Raw genomic sequence first — 18,863 nt, 5'->3', positions numbered from 1 at the left:
CTTTACAGACAGAGTAGGTCTAGACCACACTCTATAAATTCCAAAACCCCAACAATTACAGTAATTCCCTCAAGAGCAAGCATTAGCAGTGGCTATTGCGACAGTGGCAAGAAAAAACTCCCTTTTAGGAAGAAACCTCGGCAGACCCAGACTCTTGGTAGGCGGTGTCTGACGGGCCGGTTGGGGGCGTGATGAACAGTGGTGATAACAGTCACATTAGAAGTCACAGTGACTTCGAAGGTTATCGTGGAAGTTCATGTCATAGCAGGGCACATCGTGTCATACTGAGTAGTGCAGTCTCCTATACCGGATCCTGACTACTCTGTGCATAGGAACATCACAGCAGGGCGTTGCGGGATGTAACGTGGCGCTGCAGAGCACGGGTGGGTGCGGCGGGTGCAGCAGGACGCAGCAGGATGCGGCCGGGAAATGCAGAGAATCGCAGAGCTAAGAAGAAACATAAGGACTCCGGGGAGTAAACTCCCCAGAGCTAGATTAGTAACAAGCAAGCATTTCTGGGACAGGATGCATACAAAAGTAACAAGTAGAGATGAGAGAGCAGCTCAGTGTGTCTTAGGGAGAAACAGCCTCCCCGGCAGTCTAGAATTGTAATAGCATAACTTAAGAGAGGCAGGTTAAAGAGAGGAGCCTGGTCGGGCTAGAACTCTCCCCAACCGGATTGGGCTGTACTGGCCTGCCTCCTTCTACTCTCACTAGATTATTAATTATACAGTATATAAAACTGATGACTACGAGGAGAAGCAGGTGGGCCGGGTTAGGTGGACGCTGCAACTCCTCACTCCTTAACTATAAGCTTTATCAAAGAGGAGGGTTTTCAGTTTACTCTTAAATGTGGTGACGGTGTCTGCTCCTCGAACCCAGACTGGGAGCTGGTTCCATAATACTGGAGCCTGATAGCTGAAGGCCCTGGCCCCCAGTCTACTTCCAGAGACTCTAGGAACCATAAGTAGCCCCGCATTCTGGGAGCGCAGTGCTCTAGTGGGACAATAAGGTACTATGAGCTCTTCTAAGTATGATGGTGCTTGACCATTTAGAGCTTTGTAAGTCAGGAGGAGGATTTTAAATTCGATCCTATATTTCACTGGAAGCCAATGCAGAGAAGCTAATACAGGAGAAATATGATCTCTTCTCTTAGTTCTCGTCAGAACACGTGCTGCAGCATTCTGGATCAGTTGGAGAGTCTTAAGGGACTTATTTGGGCAACCTGATAATAAGGAATTGCAGTAATCTAGTCTAGAAGTAACGAATGCATGGACAAGTTTTTCAGCATCGTTTTGAGACAGGATATTCCTAATTTTGGCAATGTTACGAAGATGGAAAAAGGCTATTCTTGAGGTTTGTTTTAAGTGGGCGTTGAAGGATATATCCTGATCAAAAATAACTCCTAGATTTCTGACAGCAGTGCTGGAGGCCAAGGTAATACCATCCAGAGTAACTATATCTTTCGAAAACGAAGTTCGGTGGTGCGTTGGTCCTATCACAATAACTTCAGTTTTGTCTGAGTTTAACATCAGGAAATTGTGGGTCATCCAGGATTTTATATCCTCAATACACGTTTGAAGTCTTGCTAACTGACCACTTTCATCTGGCTTAATTGACAGATATAATTGGGTATCGTCTGCGTAACAGTGATAGTTAATCGAGTGTTTCCTAATAATATTACCTAGAGGAAGCATATATAAGGAGAATAGAATTGGTCCAAGCACTGAGCCTTGAGGAACGCCATGGCTAACTTTAGCGTGCTTGGAGGGTTTATCATTAACATTAACAAATTGGGATCGTTCAGAGAAATAGGACTTAAACCAGCTTAGTGCGATTCCTTTAATGCCAACTAAGTGTTCCAGTCTCTGTAACAGGATTGTATGGTCAATAGTGTCAAATGCAGCACTAAGATCTAGTAGAACAAGAATGGAGACAAATCCTTTGTCTGCAGCAGTTAGAAGGTCGTTAGTAATTTTCACCAGTGCCGTCTCTGTGCTATGATTCTTTCTAAATCCTGATTGAAAATCATCAAATAGACTGTTGCTATGTAGAAAATCACATAACTGATTAGCAACCACCTTCTCAAGGATCTTGGATAGAAAGGGAAGGTTAGATATAGGTCTATAGTTTGCTAAGACCTCAGGATCTAGGGTGGGTTTTTTCAGAAGAGGTTTTATCACAGCAATTTTAAATGACTGCGGTACATAACCTGTTAGTAAGGACATATTGATCATATCTAAAAATGAAGTGTTTACCACGGGTAACGCTTCTTTGAGTAGCCTCGTTGGGATGGGGTCTAAGAGACAGGTAGACGGCTTAGCTGAGGATATCTTTAACATTAATTGTTGAAGGTCTATAGGATAAAAGCAGTCCAAGTATATGTCGGGAGTCGTCGTTCTTTCTAGCGGTCCTGCATTTAAAGATGAACTGTTAGAAGTTAAGGGCAAAAGATGATGAATTTTATCTCTAATTGTTATAATTTTATCATTGAAGAAGCTCATGAAGTCATCACTACTCAGAGCTAGAGGAATAGATGGCTCAGTAGAGCTGTGGCTATCTGTCTGCCTGGCTACAGTGCTGAAAAGAAACCTTGGGTTGTTCTTGTTTTCTTCTATTAATGATGAGTAATAGTCTGATCTGGCCTTTCTTAGGGCCTTCCTATAGGTTTTCAGACTGTCTTGCCATTCCAAACGGGATTCCTCCACTTTGGTGGAGCGCCACTTACTTTCGATGTTTCGTGAGATTTGTTTTGATTTGCGAGTTTGGGAGTTATACCAAGGAGCTAATTTCCTTTGCTTTATCGTCTTCTTTATGAGAGGAGCGACAGAGTCTAAGGTCGTCCGTAGGCAAGTTGTAGCACCGTCTACAAATGTATCAATTTGAGAGGGACTGAGGTTAACATAGAGGTCCTCTGTTATGTTAAGGCAAGACATAGACTGGAATGCTGTAGGAATATTTTCCTTAAATTTAGCTATAGCACTGTCAGATAGGCATCTAGTGTAGAAGCTGCTATCTGGTTTAGTATGGTCAGGTAACAAGAATTCAAAAGTAATTTTAAATCAAGGCTGAAGACCTTTCTTTTTGATGTTGCCTTTATTTAAATAATTGTTTATTTCTTATACTGAACAGGACTGGCCCGTTCTGGGAATGGCAAGGCTTGCAGGTGGATTATGTGTATAGAGCAACGGCTTATACATTGTCCCATACTAGCAGCCTAAAATCTCGTATTTTATCTGCTTTTATATTTTTAAAGGTCCCATGGCATGAAAACTTCACTTTATGAGGTTTTTTAACATTAATATGAGTTCCCCCAGCCTGCATATGGTCCCCCAGTGGCTAGAAATGGTGATAGGTGTAAACCGAGCCCTGGGTATCCTGCTCTGCCTTTGAGAAAATGAAAGCTCAGATGGGCCGATCTGGAATCTTCTCCTTATGAGGTCGTAAGGAGAAAGGTTACCTCCCCTTTCTCTGCTTTGCCCTCACAGAGAATTTGGCCCACCCATGAGAGAGAGAGAGAGAGAGAGAGACATCATGGCTTTCAAACGAGTAAAGTGGCAGTTGGTCAAGGCCAAGGACCTTTAATTGTTTTTAACTGCTCTTTAATGTTTAATTTCTTATACTGCACTGTAACTTTTATTCTTGTATTTTATCTGTTTTAAATGTTTTAATCGTTTTTAACTGCTCTTTAAGTACTTTGAATTGCCCCGTTGGTGAAATGTGCTATAGAAATAAAGCTGACTCGCCTTGTGTACAACGATATTTGCTGTGCCGTACCTGAATATAAAAGTATTAAAAGAGTGTAGTCGGGGTCAAAACATATTTAGGGTTAGTGTACAGTAGGAACAGCAAATAAACCATGTTATGTGTGCTGCCTGCATCCATAATGTGCCTTGAAACTTTACATGTTGGTGATAAATGGAGCCTCAAAAATACAACATCTCTCTCAGACATGACTGTTAAGGAAAACTTAGGCGCCCGCTCGGTCAAGCTGATTGACCTTTGACCCCAGTCAGCTTGCCCTCTAAGTTTACACACGCTGGAGGATCATGTTCAGGTCACGATTGTTTTTCCTGAAACAAATGTGTGGCCCTTTAGAAATGTCTGCTTTTTTTTCACAAGAGCTGGAGACAATCATGTCGTAACTGCTCAAACATAACAAGCGTGTTCTCCGCCGGTTTGTGTGCACGTTGGCAGAGGAGTTTGTGACCTTTTTCAATTTAAAACAAAAATGCAATTTTTACCATACATTTTGTGTCTCTTTGTGGGTGTTTTGCTCTGGGTTTCCGCGTCTCTTTGTTTTGTCAAGGTCTGTGTCTCTTTGTGGTAGTTTTGCATCTCTTTTTCACATCATTTTGGAGCGTTATTATCACCATATTTGTCTAAAACATTGGAAAAGCTAGAGCAGAAAATAAATACATAACACTCAAAAAGCTTAAAGATTAAACTTAAAGCTAAAGAACTCCAACTACAATCATTAGATCTGCAAAAAGTTTTTCAGTTTCATTCATTTGTCTTTAGGTGCTGCCCAAAACCTTATGCATCTGTTTTACTGTATTTTCCCAGTATGTGCAGTGTGTGTAGGGGATATTATATATGCTATGTTACCAGTGTGTGTGTGTGTAGGGGATATTATATATGCTATGTTACCAGTTTGTGTGTGTGTAGGGGATATTATATATGCTATGTTACCAGTGTGTGTGTGTGTAGGGGATATTATATATGCTATGTTACCAGTGTGTGTGTGTGTGGGGATATTATATATGCTATGTTACCAGTGTGTGTGTGTGTAGGGGATATTATATATGCTATGTTACCAGTGTGTGTGTGTGTAGGGGATATTATATATGCTATGTTACCAGTGTGTGTGTGTGTAGGGGATATTATATATGCTATGTTACCAGTGTGTGTGTGTGTAGGGGATATTATATATGCTTTGCTGCCCTCTAGTGGAATGTTTCCACTGTGCAGCATTAATTAAATTCTGTCAAACTAAAGAGCCTTTAACGGCGGTGAAGGAGTTCAGATCCTTTACTGCAGTAGTAGTAAAAATCCTGCGTCGTGTGTGTGTGATGATGCTTTTCTTCACTGAAGTGGAGATTTATTCCACATATCATTTTTTAAGGTACTCCATATGTGGTATACAGTATTTGTTATCAAGAGATTGTACTTGTGCATATCAAAATACACATCAATATTTGTACAATACAAAGACAAAAAACGTTTGGCTGCATCCCAAATACTAGACGCAGTCTCGCCCCAGGACCAGTAAACACCTGTTTCCCTTTTTGTAATGTTGCTTAGGGACTTTCCTCTGTGTTCAACCCAGTCCCAGTCAACACAAGCGTTAAATCCACGGCGGTTTTTGGACATTGTGTGGCGAAAGTGAAACTGTGAAAAGGGGGAACCCGCGTGTTGCACAGAAGGACGTTTGCTAACAGGAATTAGTCTGATCCCAGAGTTACATGTTTTACTACCATGAAGTGAGTTAGAGCAATGATTAACTCGAGGCTAAACACCGAGAGGTCAAAGACCATCCCCAGGTTCACTCAGTCGGACTGCTGGCGGTGCTAACGGTGAGTCGGCTGTTTCTCTTCTCCTTCTGGAAGAGAAGGAGTCCTATTATTAATCTAACTGGTTCTGAAGGGCTAGTGGTGTTCTAGCTATCCACGGGGTTTCCCGCCATTCTAAGGTTTAGCTGCAGCCAAGGGTTACTTTGGGTTCAACATGGGGGCGGGGGGGTTGCGAGCTTCACTTTTGAGCAATGAAATTTTGTGCATTTCTGGTGAATTTATTTATGTAAAGGAAATTATAATTACATTTTTTGGGGTAGGTTGCACTGGCCAGTTTTGATTATTGGGGGGGGGTTGTAACTGTAAATTACGCCAATGGGGGCAGCACCTTGGCTGAATGAAACTAACTTAGTCTTTTCTCAGATCTAATGATTGTAGTTTAGCAAGTTTTGTCTTTGACCTTTTGAGTGTTATTTATTTATGATCTGCTCTGGCTTTTCCAACGTTTCAGACACAGATATGGTGTTAATAACGCTCCAAAAATGATGTGCAATTGCATTTTTTATTATTATTCATAAACGTCTCATTTTATTCAAAATGTGTGCGAGATACACTGTGGGTATCTACAACTACAGTATGTACTGTATATTTGTTTGTTTAAATATGACTGCAGTCTTTAGAAATATAAATACAAACCCCATGTCTACCCAAGATAGAAAGTCACATTAACGGAACAAAGATCTCTAAATGGTTTATGGTTTAATTGTTTATACACAGTGCTGGGCAAGTTACTTCAAAAATGTTATACATTATATTATAGTCATTTCAGAGTAATCTGAAATCTGAATCTGAAATAGATATAGAAATAGAGGCACTTACTAGGCATTTGCTTTGCTTGACACACACACACACACGCAAAAATGTAGAGGGATGCGCACAAAGTTCAAATAGGAAAAATTTCAAAAAGCAAAATGTTTAAAAAGGATATATAGAATGTGAACTAATGTTAAACTAACCCTAATGTAACTGATTGGATTGTAAAATGACTGAACTGTTACTGGTGTTATAACCTTATAACCAGTAAAGAAAGATAAGTGGAAAGAGTACAACAATATTCTACTTAAGTAAAAGTAGCTCAGTTAAAATGTACTCAGAGTTAAAGATATTTACTTTTTAACAGCTGAGCAGATATACTTTTTTTAAAAGTTATTCTTATTTTTATTTTCCTCAGGCTATAAGTCCTCCTAGCTTCTGATTGGTTAGTTCAGTCACATGTTAGTCAGAAGGAAGTGTTGGGAGGAAGTTTTTTTTTTTTTTAATGGAGTCTGGTGGGTTTAGAGCTAGCGACTTCAGAGCTGTTTCTGGTTAAACAGAAAGGTCTCCTAAAAAAGTAGTAATTATTTGGTTAAAAAATATATATATATTTACAGTGTAGGGCTCCTTTCCATACAAACAAAATATAAAAACAAAACGTAACGTTACATTAAAAATTATCTTATTATTAAGTGTCTTGATTTGTGATGAATATAAAAAAGGGCAAAAAAGTAAATCCTTTCATTTGAGAAGCTGGAGGGGCACACACACACAGAGACACACACACACACACAGTGGACATGCAACTTGTATATCTTGCTGACTTCTCAACCCGTTTAAATTATTTTAAAGTTTCAGATCAACTCCGTTCCAGCTGCCTCCCGATCCCTCCATAATGGACCCGTTAGTTGGCTCGACGGCGAGGGAAACCTTGGAGCGAGTTTCGGCTTTGCTGGGATGCGGTCCGACCGATGCAGAGGTGGCTGCACATCTGGACCAACACGACGCCCTCAGACATCTCAGGGACCAGTTCCTGGTGCCCAAAATAAAAGATCTTCCTCCCTGTGAGTACAGGTGCATCTGCAAAGATTCATCCATTCACCCAGTGTTAAATGAATCTCCAAATATTTTGATTTGAGTCTTTTTTTTTTTATGTAAAGAAAGTCAAACTTCCACCATGGTTCCATCTATTAACCCAGTAAACAACCAAAAACATAGAAACAACACCAACAAAAATGCTTTTTTTTGACACTTTTTAAACACTTTTTGGACACTTTCTTTTTCTACGCATGATAAACAAAATAAAACTACTTCTTCTTTCTGTAAATAAATACAAAACTCTGTTGGCGTGGAGCGCCCCGATACGTCCACTCCAACCAACGGTTGAAGAGTTTCAACATCGATCTTTTTTTTTCCTCTCCAGCTCGTCTTTCCTTCATCTTAACAGAACCTGTTAAGATGAAGGAAAGACGAGCTGCAAAGATTAACCGATTAGTTGTCAACTGATAAATTAATCTCCAACTATATATACATTTTTGATGTTAAACAGGTAAACTTGTGTAATGTGAATACTTTCTTCTCTCCTCTGGGACAGCAAACTGAACCCTCTTTCCTTTTTTTTTTTTCTTCAACGTCATTGTCGCCAATTTTTCCAACTTTTTGGTCTCTTTTTGAGTCAAACGTGTGATTAGAGACCAAACAACTAATCCGTTCATCCAGAAAAGAATTGGTAGCTAAAAGCGACAAAAACGGCATATTTGTAAAAACAAAACGCCAACAAAAGCGTCGATAAATCAGTAAATCGGAGACCAAAAAAAACTAATCCATTAATAGACATTAAAGGGTTGAGTATCTCAGTTGTAGGATGACTTCCTCTGATGTTTCTGCAGCTGATCTCTCGCTGGTCGACGGGGCCGAGGAGTGCATCTACCTGGTGGGAAACTCGCTGGGGCTTCAGCCCAAAACGGCCCGGAAATACGTGGAAGAGGAGCTGGACAAGTGGGCCAAAGCGTAGGTCGAGTCTTCTAGTCGACATTCATTCAACCTTTAGAGAGGGGCGGCCCTCATTTCCAATGTCATCGAGTCAAATTACAAAGACAAAAACAGAAAATACACTCATAAGAAACATAGAAAGACACTAAAACTTACTGAAATGGAAAATAATTTGATAGTTAATTGGGATAGTAAGGATGCAAAAAAAAAGTACAATCATGCAAAGCAATAATAAGAAGAAGTTTGGAAGTTTAAAACCAGATTTCTAAAAAAAGAGGTGATTTTAAGGAAGTGCTGTAATTTGTTCCAGGAGTCTGGTATGCTAAAATGTAAAGCATTTTTACCAAGTTAAGAGCCAGCTGGTGGAACATGAAGTACAAATACATTTTTTTTTGAGAAGAGACAAGAGCTAGATGTTTTGTGACACTGCATGAAATAAACCCGCCAGGTCAGGTCTATATTACTCTGATTCTCCACCAGAGCATCTGAGCTGCGTTCCGGTATTTCGGTAAACTGACTGGATACTCTCACTGTACTTCCTGCCTCGCTGTCTGAACGCTCCGCAGCTCACATGAAAATAGACCTGGTGTGTATCTTTAGCGGAGCGGAGAGCCGCTTCACATGCGCTTCTGGGACGCGCCGTGGCGCGGCTGGTGGTTCAAGCATTGACTTGAATGGCAGTGATTGCTCACGGGGCACACCACCTGCCCCTGAACGCAGCGCAGACACGCCTGGTGGAAGTTAGGGGTTAGACTGCACAATCCGCCGCCTTCATTCTCAGTTTGTAGCACTCCCCTCAGCCTGTGGATTTAGAGTACCCTGGTTTAAGAGCAATAGGAGTAAAAACTCCATTGTTCCATGTGCAATAACGACATGTAATGTCGAGTGTTTTAGAGATCGCTCCTGTGGTGTTGTGTAAAATTGTTTTGTACAGGAAAAAAAATGTGTACTTCATGTCCTTTATATTGTTGTCTTGTGTTTTTGTATCTTGCTCTCCTGACATTTGGGATAATAAAGTGACTGAACTTAAGTGATAAACTCTTTTTCTAGGGCCATCCACGGTCACACCGAAGGCTCCCGACCCTGGGCGTGGGCTGAGAACAACTTAGAGGAACTCATGGCCAATGTTGTTGGTAAGAGACAAACTTCTCTGAGTCGCTTTGCTTTTCCTCTCAGCCTAAAAAGCTCCGACTCAGTTCTCACTCCCAACTGGTAAAATCCTGACACTTGGTTAGTGGATCTCAGCTTCAGAAATCGCCTTTTATCTCAGCACTTCTCAAAGTCCAGATCGGGCTCCGCAACCGGGCCAAACGTGTTATGGATATACAGTACATTATGAAATGTAAAGTTTTGTATTTTGAAATAAATTTCTATTGATATATTATCCACAAGACAAAAACATCAACGTGAAAAAATCTACAAAAAGGCAGAAACAATCTTTTACCCAGGAGACCGGGGTTCACGTCCAGTTCTTGTCCAAGAGTTCACACGAGTTTCGGTCAATTCCTATTTCCTAATTTTAGTTTATGAGCCCAGGTGGCAACATTTTGTTGCAGGTTGTGTTCAGGTACACTCTGGTTTTATGTTCAGGTTGTTTTCAGGTACACTCTGGTTTTATGTTCACGTTGTGTGTAAGCTACAGCTACAGCATGTAGGTTTACACAAGTTTCGGTTAATTCCTATTTCCTAATTTTAGTTTGTGAGCCCCGGTGGCAACAATTAGGGTGGCAACTAACTATTATTTTAATTATAGGCAAATCTATTCATTATGTTTATTATTAAATAATGTTTTCGTCATCAAATGTCATAAAATAGCTGCAAAGATGAATGCATTAGTTTCAACTATTTAACTAATCGGTTAATCGATTCAAAACAAGACAATACAAGCCTACATGGAGATGCTGCTGAACTATAAAACCTGGTACATGTCTTCCAGGAGCGAAACCTGAAGAGGTGGCGCTGATGAACGGCCTGACGGTTAATCTCCACCTCCTACTGGTAACATTCAGTCTGTTTCTACAAAACGATGGTTAGAAGTTCATGGTCAAACACCTCTAAACAAAGTAAAAATGATCTGAGGTGTGGACTCGAGTCACATGACATTTCAGGAAAGGCTTGCAACTCGACTTGGACTTCAACACCAGTGACTCGGGACTTCACTTGGACTTGAGCCTTTTGACTTGAAAAAGACTTGATACCTTTCCCCAAACACAAACGTTAAACAGAATGTTTTTTAAAGTGTGCTTTACAGATAAATTGAATCAACTAACGCTATTAATTCCCAGCAAGTCAATACTTCATGAGCGCATCATTTCCCAGATCCACTTTAAGCAATCTGACGGGGCGCAGACCGGAGACAAGCATGAAAAAGTGAAGTTATGTCGTTAATAATTTTGTTTAGCTACTTATCAGAATTACTGTATCTAGAATCAGCGCCCTGCTGCTTATTTTCTGGGGGAACAGTAACTTAAAGCCTCTGAACAGCCACACAGGTGTTTCCAGTTATTCTGGCTGATTAGACTCTGCTCAGGTTGAAGGTGGGCCACAGCTTTGATGGGAACTTATCACTAATTCTTTCTACCAATAAGAATTGGTTTAATTTGTCCCGCCCTAACAGTTTTTTCTTTTACATTCATCCTTTTAGTTTATGTAGACATAAAACATTATGAACGTGCAGTGTCTGTGGTATTACATTCAGTAGCATTTGGTAAAACGTGTAAATAAATACACATTTGAAAAGACCTTCATGGTTTGTGTAAACTCAAATTATTATTACTCTGTTGTTTAGATTTGGTGACTATTGCGTTATGACTTGTTTAGGACTCGAAACACAAAGTTTAAGACTTTGGACTTGACTTGGGACTTGTTAGTCTTGACTTGGGACTTGAGGGCAAAGACCTGAGACTGACTGAAAACGGTGATTAAAATGGCAAAAATGACAGTAGGTTGTAGACATTTAACGGTCCTTTCTTAATGCCATTATTCTGCAGCTTTCCTTCTACAAACCCACATCAAGGCGGCACAAAATCCTCCTGGAGGAGAAGGCCTTTCCTTCAGACCACGTGAGTGAAGCGTTTGCCAGTGCTGGCGTGTGTGCTGGCTGGATTGGGTTTGTGCTGGCTGGCTGGTGTGTGTGAATAACCATAATGGAAAACTTTGACAAACAGAAAACTACATGATTAAGCATGTAAAGGCAGGGTCGGTGACTATTTCCAATATAAACTTTTTTATTTGTTGTTTTAAATGGTCTTTACACCAGCTGGTCTTTCCTGTCCTCAGTACGCGGTGGAGTCTCAGATCCGCCTGCGAGGATTGGACCCTCAGAAGAGCATGCTGCTGCTGTCACCCAGACCGGTACGAGGCCTTTCATCTTTCTATCTAGCAGAGCTGTAACAATTCTAATTGTTGCAGTACAGTTAATTGTCTTAGAAATAATTGTGATTAATAATTGTATTTTTCAGTCAAATATAAAAATGTTTGTTACTTTTTCAAACAAACAAATTAATGAATGAATCTTTTAGCTAATATTAACTGGCAACTATTATAATATTCAGAAAAACAAAATGATGAACTGACCGATAAGAACCAAACAAGTGTCACTTCTAAATGATCCTTTATTGCCACAGAATCAACACACGCTCATTTCTCCCAACAGTATGTTGATGCCTACATTGATGTGGTTCTGAAATGATATAAGTACAAAGTAAATATATACTCCTATAACTAAGTTATAAACTATATATATATATATATACTACTATATATACTACATTCAACACTCCACGTCCATAACCACTTTCAAATCTCACCTAAAAACTCATCTTTTCAGACAGGCTTACTCTCTTTAATTCTTTTATTAATAGTATTATCATGTTATTTTATTGCTTGTTTCTCTGATTGCTTGTTTAATGTATTGAGTGTTTTATTGCCGATTTTGTAAGGTGACCTTGAGTGTTTAGAAAGGCGCCTATAAATAAAATGCATTATTATTATTATTATTATTATTATAAATAAATAAATATATATATATATATATATCTGTATCGCTCTATCCTAGCCAGTTATGGGCATATGGGCTAACAGTTAACATAGAAACGATCAGACATACATTTAACCCTTGTGTTGTCTTCCCGTCGACCATGCAACTTTTAGTTTTTCTGGGTCAAAATTGTAACTTTTTTTAATCGTTTTGGACATCTTTTTTGAAACTTTTGTAACTTTTTCCCCGATGTTTCTGTCACTTTTCCCAAAATTTTTTCTGCAACTTTGCAACGTTTTTGTGTATTTTTTTATCCCCCACGTTTTTGAAGTTTTTCCCAACATTTTTGTCACTTTTTTCAACGTTCTTTTATGAAAAGAAATTTAAAATGCTATGAAATTGAATAAAACTTGTGAAGAGCATTGGAGGGAGCCATCCACATTATTTCTTTTGAAAATTTGTTACAGGCCTAGTATTTGAATACAATTACTAAAGATGAGGAGTGAGGTTTCATAACAAATATTAAACAATGTGATCCACGGTTCAGGGAGAAGAGACTCTGAGAACCGATGACATCCTGGAGGCCATCGAGAAGGAGGGCGACTCCATCGCTGTGGTGATGTTCAGCGGCGTTCAGTATTACACCGGCCAGCTGTTCGACATGGCCGCCATCACCGAGGCTGGCCAGAGGAAGGTAACTGACACGCACGCACGCACACACACACACACACACACACACACACACACACACACACACACACAGAGACACACATGGGCTGAAACCCACTTCCCTTAAACTGTAGTGATGGAAGAAGTATTCAAAGCCTTTTACTTCAGTAAAAGTACTAATACTGTAAAAAATACTGTTACAAGTAAAAGTGCTGCATTAGTTAATTACCTAGTGTATTAGTTAAGTAAAAGTCTGTAAATATCATCAGAAAAGTAGTAGCTAAAGTATTAAAAGTAAAAATCCTCACACTTTAGAAGCTGGAAACCATCCAAACAGTAGTGGGTTTAATGGTCTAATCCTAGTGTTTGGTCTCTCAGGGCTGTTATGTGGGTTTTGACTGCGCCCACGCTGCGGGAAACGCCGAGCTCAAGCTGCACGACTGGGGAGTGGACTTCGCCTGCTGGTGCTCCTACAAGGTACGCTCTGTCTTTCTTTGTGCAACAGAAAACTCCAATAGGACAGATAGTCTAGCTAGCTGTCTGGATTTACCCTGCAGAGATCTGAAGTCTGAAGCTTCCGGGGTTGTTGTTGTTGTTAAATTTTCCACATATGACTGAATATGAGAAGACAAATACAGTGGACATATAAGTGACGGCTGTCTGCTTTCTCCCAGTATATAAACTCAGGTGCTGGTGGTCTAGCCGGGGCGTTTATCCACGAGAAACATCGAGACACCATCCAACCTGCGTGAGTGCTTCCCGTGGCCTTTCATTAACCCTTTAGTTGAGTCATCTACATTCATCTGACAGCTTTAGTTACGCTGTAAGAAATCCATAAATTAAACAGTACCTTTTCCATTAAGTTAGCACAGACAGGGCTCCCGGATAGCTCAGTTGGTAGAGCAGATGCCCGTATGACTCCTTGACGCAGAGGGCCATGGTTCAACTCCGACCTATGGTCCTTTGCTACATGTCATTCCCCCTCTCTCTTCCCTTTCAAGTCTTCATATGTCCTCTCAAAAATATAGGCCTAAAAAGCTTGAAAAAAAAAAACAAGTTAGTATGGACATTCCCTTTAAATTGTGTAGATTTACATTATATACCTTTAACAAACATTTCGGTTTATCCAAAAATCTAAAAACTGAAAAACACCTGTGAAAAATCATTCAGAATTAACGCAGAATATTTCTAACAGTTAACTTTGCACGCAAAACACATGTAGTTTATAAAATGGGGTGATATGCCCGTTCAATTCTTTTGCGTTGCATGGGTGCTGATTGGATTTCTGTTGGGATTTTCATTTATTGTGATTCTAGAAGTATTGTGATTCGATAGTGTTCAGTATTGAGATTTTCTTGGGTTAGGGTTAGGGGGTACTTATACTGCAGTAATCTGAATACTTCTTCCGCCGCTGACGGATTCATCTAAATACACTTGTCGTCTTCTGTCACCGTCTCCTGCAGGCTGCTGGGATGGTGGGGACATGACCTGAAAACTCGGTTCCAGATGAATAACGGTGAAGGAAATTAATTGTTTTTTGCACTGCAACATGATGCTAGTTTGTCTTTAACCTGCCTGTTGTCTTTGTTGGAGCAAATTTGCATTTGGCCATCAATTTTGGTAAAACTGCCCACATTTGAGCTCTACGTAGTTGATTTCTCACATAAAAAAGTGTGAAAAGTTTCCAGTTGTTGGCCACAACAGCAAGCCGCGGTTGTCGTGATTGTCGCAGCGCTTTGCATTGTGGGATACAGTAGGAGAGATGGACTGGTCCGAGGTATACTGGAGATTTTTTTTGGCATACAGATTTTGCTTTTGTTTGCATACTGCATACTACATTTTGGCCAAATCAGTAGGCAATAGTATACAGTTTTGAAAACCGCCTACATTAGTTGCCGGAGCGCAGATAAATATCCCATAATGCAATTCCAAAATGTAAATAAAACAGAAATAGAACCGTGAATCCCGTTCTACAGACATTTTAATGTTAATAAAAGATACAGACCGTTGAACAGTGTTTTCTGCGTTCTCAGTCATGGAGCTGCAGCCTGGAGTGAGTGGCTTCCGACTGTCCAACCAGCCCATCCTGCTTGTCTGCCCCCTGCAGGCCAGTTTGGAGGTACTGCACTCAGTCACGCTCAGGGTTAATGGCTTCACTACTTCCCTTAAAAAAGTGGTTTAACATAAGCTTTCGGTTTTTAATTAATGGCTCTTTGATTCCTCTATTGAGTAGATAACGTATTGCCATTGTCCTGCCGATGTTGGGCTGACACAACACAGAAACATTTGCTTTAAACATTAGCTGGTAAGCTGAAAAAAGTGTTAAAAAGTCATAGTATAATATTGGCGCTTTTCCATTACATGGTACCTGCTCGACTCGCCTCGACTCTACTTGTGCGCTGGTGTGTCGCCGTATGTGTGTGTGTTGGGAGTGGGTGAGTGAGGGAGAAGTGAGAGAGTGACGGCGATTATCTCCGCAGCGAGTAGTGACTCTAGAGTCATGTAGTGAGAGAAACAAAGAGTCTCCCCTGTTCTTTCTGACCACGGTGGGAAATCTGGAGCAGTAAACGTTAACTATCTCTTTGATATCATGTTGTTTACGAGAAGGAGAACCAGGAAATGAGTCGGAAAAGCAACGCCACTAAGCCACGCCCACGGCAGTCGCTATGACGACCAGCCACGCTGAGGCGGGACTAACATCTGCAATGGATAACGGACGCACAGCGCGTCGAGGCGAGTAGAGTCGAGGCGAGTCGAGCAGGTACCACGTAACGGAAAAACGCCATATGTTCGAATAAAATCATAATAATGTCATAGTATAGTATGTCACAACTCCAAAACTTGAACCTAACCTAAATTTACGTCTTACATCATTTTGAGAAGTGATTAACACTGACATTGTTTGGATTTTGCCAGGTGTTTAACATGACCAGTATGCAGGCGTTGCGCAGGAAGTCTCTCCTGTTGACAGGCTACCTGGAGTATCTGATCCAGCATTATTACAGCGAGGACGCCGCTCAGCCTCACAAAGCCCACGTCCACATCGTCACGCCCGCGGACCCTCAGCAGAGAGGCTGCCAGCTGTCGCTCTCCTTCTCCGTCCCTATCCTGAAAATCTTCCGAGAGCTGGAGAAGAGGGGAGTCGCTGTGAGTACACCCAGCAGCTTTTAGGCTACATTTGAATTGCTACGTTTTGGTTTTAAGTGTTTTTAGGCCAAACCAAAATATTTTATTAACATTCTCGTACACTGTGCATTAACAGAGAGACAGACTTTCAAAACCCTTTTCCTGTTAACGCTATTTATTTTCTTTGTCTTTCAGTGTGACATGAGGGAGCCCAATGTGCTGCGAGTCGCTCCGGTGCCGCTCTACAACTCGTTTAGCGACGTTCACCGCTTCATCCAAACACTGGGATCAGCACTCACCGCCAGCAGCCAGTGAATGAACTATGTACTATAGAGGTCAACCAATAGTGGATTTTACCGATAGGTTGGGCCGTATTTGCCGATAACCCATTAATCGACTGATAGTATTTACACTTTGAATTTCGTCATGGCATTTATATAACACATATTCTATGGTCTTACAAAGCTAACGTTTTTGACCGATTACAATTTAATCAATTTTTGTGACCTGGAGAGGTCTCGTTAGGAGGAAGCTAGCTATAGCTCTGTTTGCCATTCATTCCAATGGGGAAACATCGCGGCTAGACTTTCGACGTACATTCCATTCCATTTTTGTGAATTAGAGAAGTCTCGTCAGGGCAGCGGCATTTCGGTAAAACAGTAACCCAGAAAGGGTGACTTTGCGCCGACCGCAGAGCCCCGCTGGCTGCTGATAGCTCTGTGCCCGAGTAGCAGTGCTTTGGCTGTAGCCTACTTCCACCCAATAGTCCCAAGTCAGCATCTGCCTAGGAAATCATCTAGTCTTAATCTGCATTGCTATTTTTACTCATTGTTAATACGCAGGCCACAAGAAGTAATTAAGTTTTGTTTTTGTTGTTGTTGGGTCACTTTTACTCACAACATGCTACACTGCAATAAAGGATTCCATTCATTACGCTACGCTAAGCTAGCCACGGCACCGCCGGACTAAGACAATGCATGCACTGAGACAAAAATGCATTTGTCCACCTATATAAATATAGAGGAGACGGTGAATAACCCTTTTTCAACAAACGGTGGCGTAGTCCTTTAACCGTTTGAGGTAAGTTAGCCTACTACTAATGTTTAGCGTCATCTCAGCCTCGAAAGCAAACAAACATACTGTTGTGCTGTTCTTTCTCTACTAACGCAGCATCTATTCAACAAATTAATAACTTTATGATATGACCAAATGTACTGTATACATACATTTTTGCTGTCGATGCTTTAAACGCGCATCTGATGTCAGCCTTCAGCGCGCAGTAAAACATGTCGAAAATAAACAACACGAGACATCAGTGATAGTTTTTATTTCGCCTCTAGAAGAGCTATTGTAATGCATGACGCCAGCAGACCCTTCTCAGCTCTCGTGTACTGTGTAATGAATGACAGATAACGATAGTTCCACCAATCAACTATCAGTGCCGATTAATCGGCAAAACCGATGAATCGGTCGACCTCTAATGTACTATGTACTCTCCCAAAATAAATTGGTTGTGTGGCATTGTCTTAATTACATATTGTTATTACATAAGTAAAAACACTGAAGTACAGTGACGTGGTTCCAAAAAGAAATATTTATTTATTGAAAGTTATTAAATGATTAAAGACTGAAAAGAGGGTGGTTAGAATGTACTGTAGGTGAATCAAATTAAGATAGCCAAATTTAAGTAGAAAATATAGAAATGTTTATTACAATGTTAACAATTTATAAGGTTTAAAAGGCTTTTATAACTACTACTTTCCATAAGATCATCTCTCAATGCAAATCAAACCAGCTATTAGGCTAACTGAAATAAAACCATGCCAATCTCTAGGTATGGTGAAGGGTACAGTTAGGTTCAGAAATATTTGGACAGTGACACAATTTTCATAGTTTTGGCCCTGTGCACTAACACAATGGATTTGAAAAGATATTTAGATGAAATTGTAGTGCTGACTTTCATCTTTAATTTGAGGGTATGTACATCAAAATTGGAGGAAGGGTTTAGGAATTACAAACATTTCCATACATAGTCACCTCATTTCAAGGGACTTAAAGTAATTGGACAATTGAGTCTAAAGCTGTTTAATGAGAAGGTGTGGGCTATTCCCTCATTATTTCAGCATCAATTAGGCAGATAAAAGGTCTGGAGTTGGCTGAGAAAAAAGGAACGCACCGGTGAGCTCAGCAATACAAAAAGGCCCAGACGTCCACGGAAGACAACAGTCCCCTTCACAACATCTAGTGAAGTGAAGAAGACTCTCCAGGAAGTAGGCGTATCATTATCCAAGTCTACCATAAAGAGAAGACTTCACAAGAGCAAATACAGAGGGTTCACCACCATTCATAAGCCTCAAGAAAAGAAAAGCCAGATTAGAGTTTACCAGAAGACATCTAAAAAAGCCAGCCCAGTTCTGGAACAGCATTCTTTGGACTCAAGAAACTAAGATCAACCTGTACCAGAATGATGGGAAGAGAAAAGCATGGAGAAGGCTTGGGACGGCTCTTGATCCAAAGCACACCACATCATCTATAAAACATGGTGGAGGCAGTGTAATGGCATGGGCATGCATGGCTTCCAGACGTACTGGGTCACTAGTGTTTATTGATGATATGACAGAAGATGGAAGCAGCCGTATGAATTCTGAAGGCAATAGGAACATTCTGTCTGTTCATATTCAGCCAAATTCAACAAAGTTGATTGGACGGCGCTTCACAGTACAGATGGCCAATGACCCAAAACATACTGCAAAAGCAACCCAGGAGTTTTT

At 40.6% G+C, this 18,863-nt stretch overlaps 1 protein-coding gene across 5 annotated transcripts in view; it reads left to right on the top strand.

Moving 5' to 3' along the window:
• kynu (kynureninase) overlaps positions 1–16,512 on the top strand; it is a 32,627-nt gene extending 16,115 nt beyond the window's left edge. For 2 of the 5 annotated variants that reach the window (XM_028572156.1, XM_028572158.1), the window contains 13 exons: positions 7,179–7,390; positions 8,216–8,336; positions 9,369–9,451; positions 10,255–10,316; positions 11,309–11,380; positions 11,598–11,672; positions 12,845–12,991; positions 13,345–13,443; positions 13,641–13,714; positions 14,430–14,482; positions 15,000–15,109; positions 15,883–16,113; positions 16,288–16,512. In XM_028572156.1, coding sequence (XP_028427957.1) covers positions 7,222–7,390; positions 8,216–8,336; positions 9,369–9,451; positions 10,255–10,316; positions 11,309–11,380; positions 11,598–11,672; positions 12,845–12,991; positions 13,345–13,443; positions 13,641–13,714; positions 14,430–14,482; positions 15,000–15,109; positions 15,883–16,113; positions 16,288–16,407 — 1,416 coding nt within the window. In that variant the 5' untranslated portion in view covers positions 7,179–7,221 and the 3' untranslated portion in view covers positions 16,408–16,512. Of the gene's footprint in view, positions 1–4,899; positions 5,577–7,178; positions 7,391–8,215; positions 8,337–9,368; positions 9,452–10,254; positions 10,317–11,308; positions 11,381–11,597; positions 11,673–12,844; positions 12,992–13,344; positions 13,444–13,640; positions 13,715–14,429; positions 14,483–14,999; positions 15,110–15,882; positions 16,114–16,287 lie in introns of those variants that run through there. The other 3 variants (XM_028572159.1, XM_028572157.1, XM_028572155.1) reach the window with 3 other exon arrangements.
• Positions 16,513–18,863: the final 2,351 nt, after the last annotated feature.

Source organism: Perca flavescens, chromosome 24 (genome assembly GCF_004354835.1).
Source record: "Perca flavescens isolate YP-PL-M2 chromosome 24, PFLA_1.0, whole genome shotgun sequence".
Taxonomy (NCBI): domain Eukaryota; kingdom Metazoa; phylum Chordata; class Actinopteri; order Perciformes; family Percidae; genus Perca; species Perca flavescens.
This window is presented reverse-complemented; position numbering and strand designations above follow the sequence as displayed.